General features: G+C 35.8%; 1 protein-coding gene across 6 annotated transcripts in view; it reads right to left on the bottom strand.

Moving 5' to 3' along the window:
* Window positions 1–4,198: 4,198 nt before the first annotated feature.
* The window catches only part of LOC131355588 (UDP-N-acetylglucosamine/UDP-glucose/GDP-mannose transporter-like), a 5,316-nt gene continuing 4,824 nt past the window's right edge, over window positions 4,199–4,690 (bottom strand). For 2 of the 6 annotated variants that reach the window (XM_058393963.1, XM_058393964.1), the window contains one exon: window positions 4,199–4,370. In XM_058393963.1, the coding sequence (XP_058249946.1) occupies window positions 4,360–4,370 (11 nt within the window). In that variant the 3' untranslated portion in view covers window positions 4,199–4,359. Of the gene's footprint in view, window positions 4,371–4,396 lie in introns of those variants that run through there. The other 4 variants (XM_058393962.1, XM_058393966.1, XM_058393965.1 and 1 more) reach the window with 3 other exon arrangements.

Here is a 4,690-nt window from a genome sequence, read left to right as displayed (position 1 = left end):
GTTTATAATGATCTCTAATCCCACTCTCCGTGTTTGTTTGTTTATAATGATCTCTAATCCCACTCTCCGTGTTTGTTTGTTTATAATGATCTCTAATCCCTCTCTGTGTTTGTTTGTTTATAATGATCTCTAATCCCACTCACGGTGTTTGTTTATAATGATCTCTAATCCCACTCTCCGTGTTTGTTTGTTTATAATGATCTCTAATCCCACTCTCCGTGTTTGTTTGTTTATAATGATCTCTAATCCCACTCTCCGTGTTTGTTTGTTTATAATGATCTCTAATCCCACTCTCCGTGTTTGATTGTTTATAATGATCTCTAATCCCTCTCTGTGTTTGTTTGTTTATAATGATCTCTAATCCCACTCACGGTGTTTGTTTATAATGATCTCTAATCCCACTCTCGGTGTTTGTTTATAATGATCTCTTATCCCACTCTCCGTCTTTGTTTATAATGATCTCTAATCCCACTCTCTGTGTTTGTTTGTTTATAATGATCTCTAATCCCACTCTCCGTGTTTGTTTGTTTCTAATGATCTCTAATCCCACTCTCCGTGTTTGTTTGTTTATAATGATCTCTAATCCCACTCTCCGTGTTTATTTATAATGATCTCTAATCCCACTCTCCGTGTTTGTTTATAATGATCTCTAATCCCACTCTCCGTGTTTGTTTGTTTATAATGATCTCTAATCCCACTCTCCGTGTTTGTTTATAATGATCTCTAATCCCACTCTCCGTGTTTGTTTGTTTATAATGATCTCTAATCCCACTCTCCGTGTTTGTTTGTTTATAATGATCTCTAATCCCACTCTCCGTGTTTGTTTGTTTATAATGATCTCTAATCCCACTCTCCGTGTTTGTTTGTTTATAATGATCTCTAATCCCACTCTCCGTGTTTGTTTGTTTATAATGATCTCTAATCCCTCTCTGTGTTTGTTTGTTTATAATGATCTCTAATCCCACTCTCCGTGTTTGTTTGTTTATAATGATCTCTAATCCCACTCTCCGTATTTGTTTGTTTATAATGATCTCTAATCCCTCTCTGTGTTTGTTTGTTTATAATGATCTCTAATCCCACTCTCCGTGTTTGTTTATAATGATCTCTAATCCCACTCTCCGTGTTTGTTTATAATGATCTCTAATCCCTCTCTGTGTTTGTTTGTTTATAATGATCTCTAATCCCACTCTCCGTGTTTGTTTGTTTATAATGATCTCTAATCCCACTCTCCGTGTTTGTTTATAATGATCTCTAATCCCACTCTCGGTGTTTGTTTGTTTATAATGATCTCTAATCCCACTCTCGGTGTTTGTTTGTTTATAATGATCTCTAATCCCACTCTCCATGTTTGTTTGTTTATAATGATCTCTAATCCCACTCTCGGTGTTTGTTTGTTTATAATGATCTCTAATCCCACTCTCCGTGTTTGTTTGTTTATAATGATCTCTAATCCCTCTCTGTGTTTGTTTGTTTATAATGATCTCTAATCCCACTCTCGGTGTTTGTTTATAATGATCTCTAATCCCACTCTCGGTGTTTGTTTATAATGATCTCTAATCCCACTCTCTGTGTTTGTTTATAATGATCTCTAATCCCACTCTCCGTGTTTGTTTGTTTATAATGATCTCTAATCCCACTCTCCGTGTTTGTTTATAATGATCTCTAATCCCACTCTCCGTGTTTGTTTGTTTATAATGATCTCTAATCCCACTCTCCGTGTTTGTTTGTTTATAATGATCTCTAATCCCACTCTCCGTGTTTGTTTGTTTATAATGATCTCTAATCCCACTCTCTGTGTTTGTTTATAATGATCTCTAATCCCTCTCTGTGTTTGTTTGTTTATAATGATCTCTAATCCCACTCTCGGTGTTTGTTTATAATGATCTCTAATCCCCCTCTCTGTGTTTGTTTATAATGATCTCTAATCCCACTCTCTGTGTTTGTTTATAATGATCTCTAATCCCACTCTCTGTGTTTGTTTATAATGATCTCTAATCCCCCTCTGTGTTTGTTTATAATGATCTCTAATCCCCCTCTCTGTGTTTGTTTATAATGATCTCTAATCCCTCTCTGTGTTTGTTTGTTTATAATGATCTCTAATCCCTCTCTGTGTTTGTTTGTTTATAATGATCTCTAATCCCACTCTCTGTGTTTGTTTATAATGATCTCTAATCCCACTCTCCGTGTTTGTTTATAATGATCTCTAATCCCACTCTCCGTGTTTGTTTATAATGATCTCTAATCCCACTCTCCGTGTTTGTTTGTTTATAATGATCTCTAATCCCACTCTCCGTGTTTGTTTGTTTATAATGATCTCTAATCCCACTCTCCGTGTTTGTTTGTTTATAATGATCTCTAATCCCACTCTCCGTGTTTGTTTGTTTATAATGATCTCTAATCCCTCTCTGTGTTTGTTTGTTTATAATGATCTCTAATCCCACTCTCCGTGTTTGTTTATAATGATCTCTAATCCCACTCTCCGTGTTTGTTTGTTTATAATGATCTCTAATCCCTCTCTGTGTTTGTTTGTTTATAATGATCTCTAATCCCACTCTCCGTGTTTGTTTATAATGATCTCTAATCCCACTCTCCGTGTTTGTTTATAATGATCTCTAATCCCACTCTCCGTGTTTGTTTGTTTATAATGATCTCTAATCCCACTCTCCGTGTTTGTTTGTTTATAATGATCTCTAATCCCACTCTCCGTGTTTGTTTATAATGATCTCTAATCCCACTCTCCGTGTTTGTTTGTTTATAATGATCTCTAATCCCTCTCTGTGTTTGTTTGTTTATAATGATCTCTAATCCCACTCTCGGTGTTTGTTTATAATGATCTCTAATCCCACTCTCTGTGTTTGTTTATAATGATCTCTAATCCCACTCTCCGTGTTTGTTTGTTTATAATGATCTCTAATCCCACTCTCCGTGTTTGTTTATAATGATCTCTAATCCCACTCTCCGTGTTTGTTTATAATGATCTCTAATCCCACTCTCGGTGTTTGTTTGTTTATAATGATCTCTAATCCCACTCTCCATGTTTGTTTGTTTATAATGATCTCTAATCCCACTCTCGGTGTTTGTTCATAATGATCTCTAATCCCACTCTCCGTGTTTGTTTGTTTATAATGATCTCTAATCCCACTCTCCGTGTTTGTTTGTTTATAATGATCTCTAATCCCTCTCTGTGTTTGTTTATAATGATCTCTAATCCCACTCTCCGTGTTTGTTTGTTTATAATGATCTCTAATCCCTCTCTGTGTTTGTTTGTTTATAATGATCTCTAATCCCACTCTCCGTGTTTGTTTATAATGATCTCTAATCCCACTCTCCGTGTTTGTTTATAATGATCTCTAATCCCACTCTCCGTGTTTGTTTATAATGATCTCTAATCCCACTCTCCGTGTTTGTTTATAATGATCTCTAATCCCACTCTCCGTGTTTGTTTATAATGATCTCTAATCCCACTCTCCGTGTTTGTTTGTTTATAATGATCTCTAATCCCACTCTCCGTGTTTGTTTGTTTATAATGATCTCTAATCCCACTCTCCGTGTTTGTTTGTTTATAATGATCTCTAATCCCACTCTCCGTGTTTGTTTATAATGATCTCTAATCCCACTCTCCGTGTTTGTTTGTTTATAATGATCTCTAATCCCACTCTCCGTGTTTGTTTGTTTATAATGATCTCTAATCCCACTCTCCGTGTTTGTTTGTTTATAATGATCTCTAATCCCACTCTCCGTGTTTGTTTGTTTATAATGATCTCTAATCCCACTCTCCGTGTTTGTTTGTTTATAATGATCTCTAATCCCACTCTCCGTGTTTGTTTGTTTATAATGATCTCTAATCCCACTCTCCGTGTTTGTTTGTTTGTTTATAATGATCTCTAATCCCTCTCTGTGTTTGTTTGTTTATAATGATCTCTAATCCCATGCTCTACTGTCACCCAGATAAAGGTGGGTTCCTTATTCAGACTGGTTCCTCTCAAGGTTTTCCTTATATCATCTCAGGGAGTTTATTTCCACCGTTACTTCAGACTTGCTCATTAGGTTTAAATATTAGATTAAACTGTATAATTTTTTCCAGAATTTTTATATTTCTGTATAGCTGCTTTGTGACATTTTATTGAAATACAAATAAAATTGAAAATTTCTTTGTTCTAGGCACATGAGAATGGCCTCCAAAAGTACAAAACAATAGTGAAGAATATGACAAATTTATTTTATACAATTGACATAAAAATTTAACACAAAGTCTGGAACACTTCATTAAAAATGGTCACATTTCATTTCATTAAAATGTAAAACACCAACTGACACAAACGGCAGCTTTGTGGTTCTCGCATTCATCCGTTCTCTTCATCAGGAACTCTCTGATAATCCATGTACAGAGAGAGAGAGAGAGAGAGAGAGAGAGAGAGAGAGAGAGAGAGACAGTCATGTTTATAATACCTCCTCATTCTCACTATTGCCTACACACAAGCACTATGCCTTATCTAGTGCACTACTTCGCTGCATATTAATTCAGAAACATACAGAGTTCTAGAATGTAGAGTTTACAACACAGAACCCTTACAGTGTAACCACTAGAACATTCTAGATCCAGTTCAATCCACAGTCACAATGGAAAGCACACAGACGTGTTCACCAGGATCAGCGGCTCCATACCTAGGGGTCATGACCTCATGCAAAG

Source organism: Hemibagrus wyckioides, linkage group LG07 (genome assembly GCF_019097595.1).
Source record: "Hemibagrus wyckioides isolate EC202008001 linkage group LG07, SWU_Hwy_1.0, whole genome shotgun sequence".
In the NCBI taxonomy this organism is placed as follows: domain Eukaryota; kingdom Metazoa; phylum Chordata; class Actinopteri; order Siluriformes; family Bagridae; genus Hemibagrus; species Hemibagrus wyckioides.
This window is presented reverse-complemented; position numbering and strand designations above follow the sequence as displayed.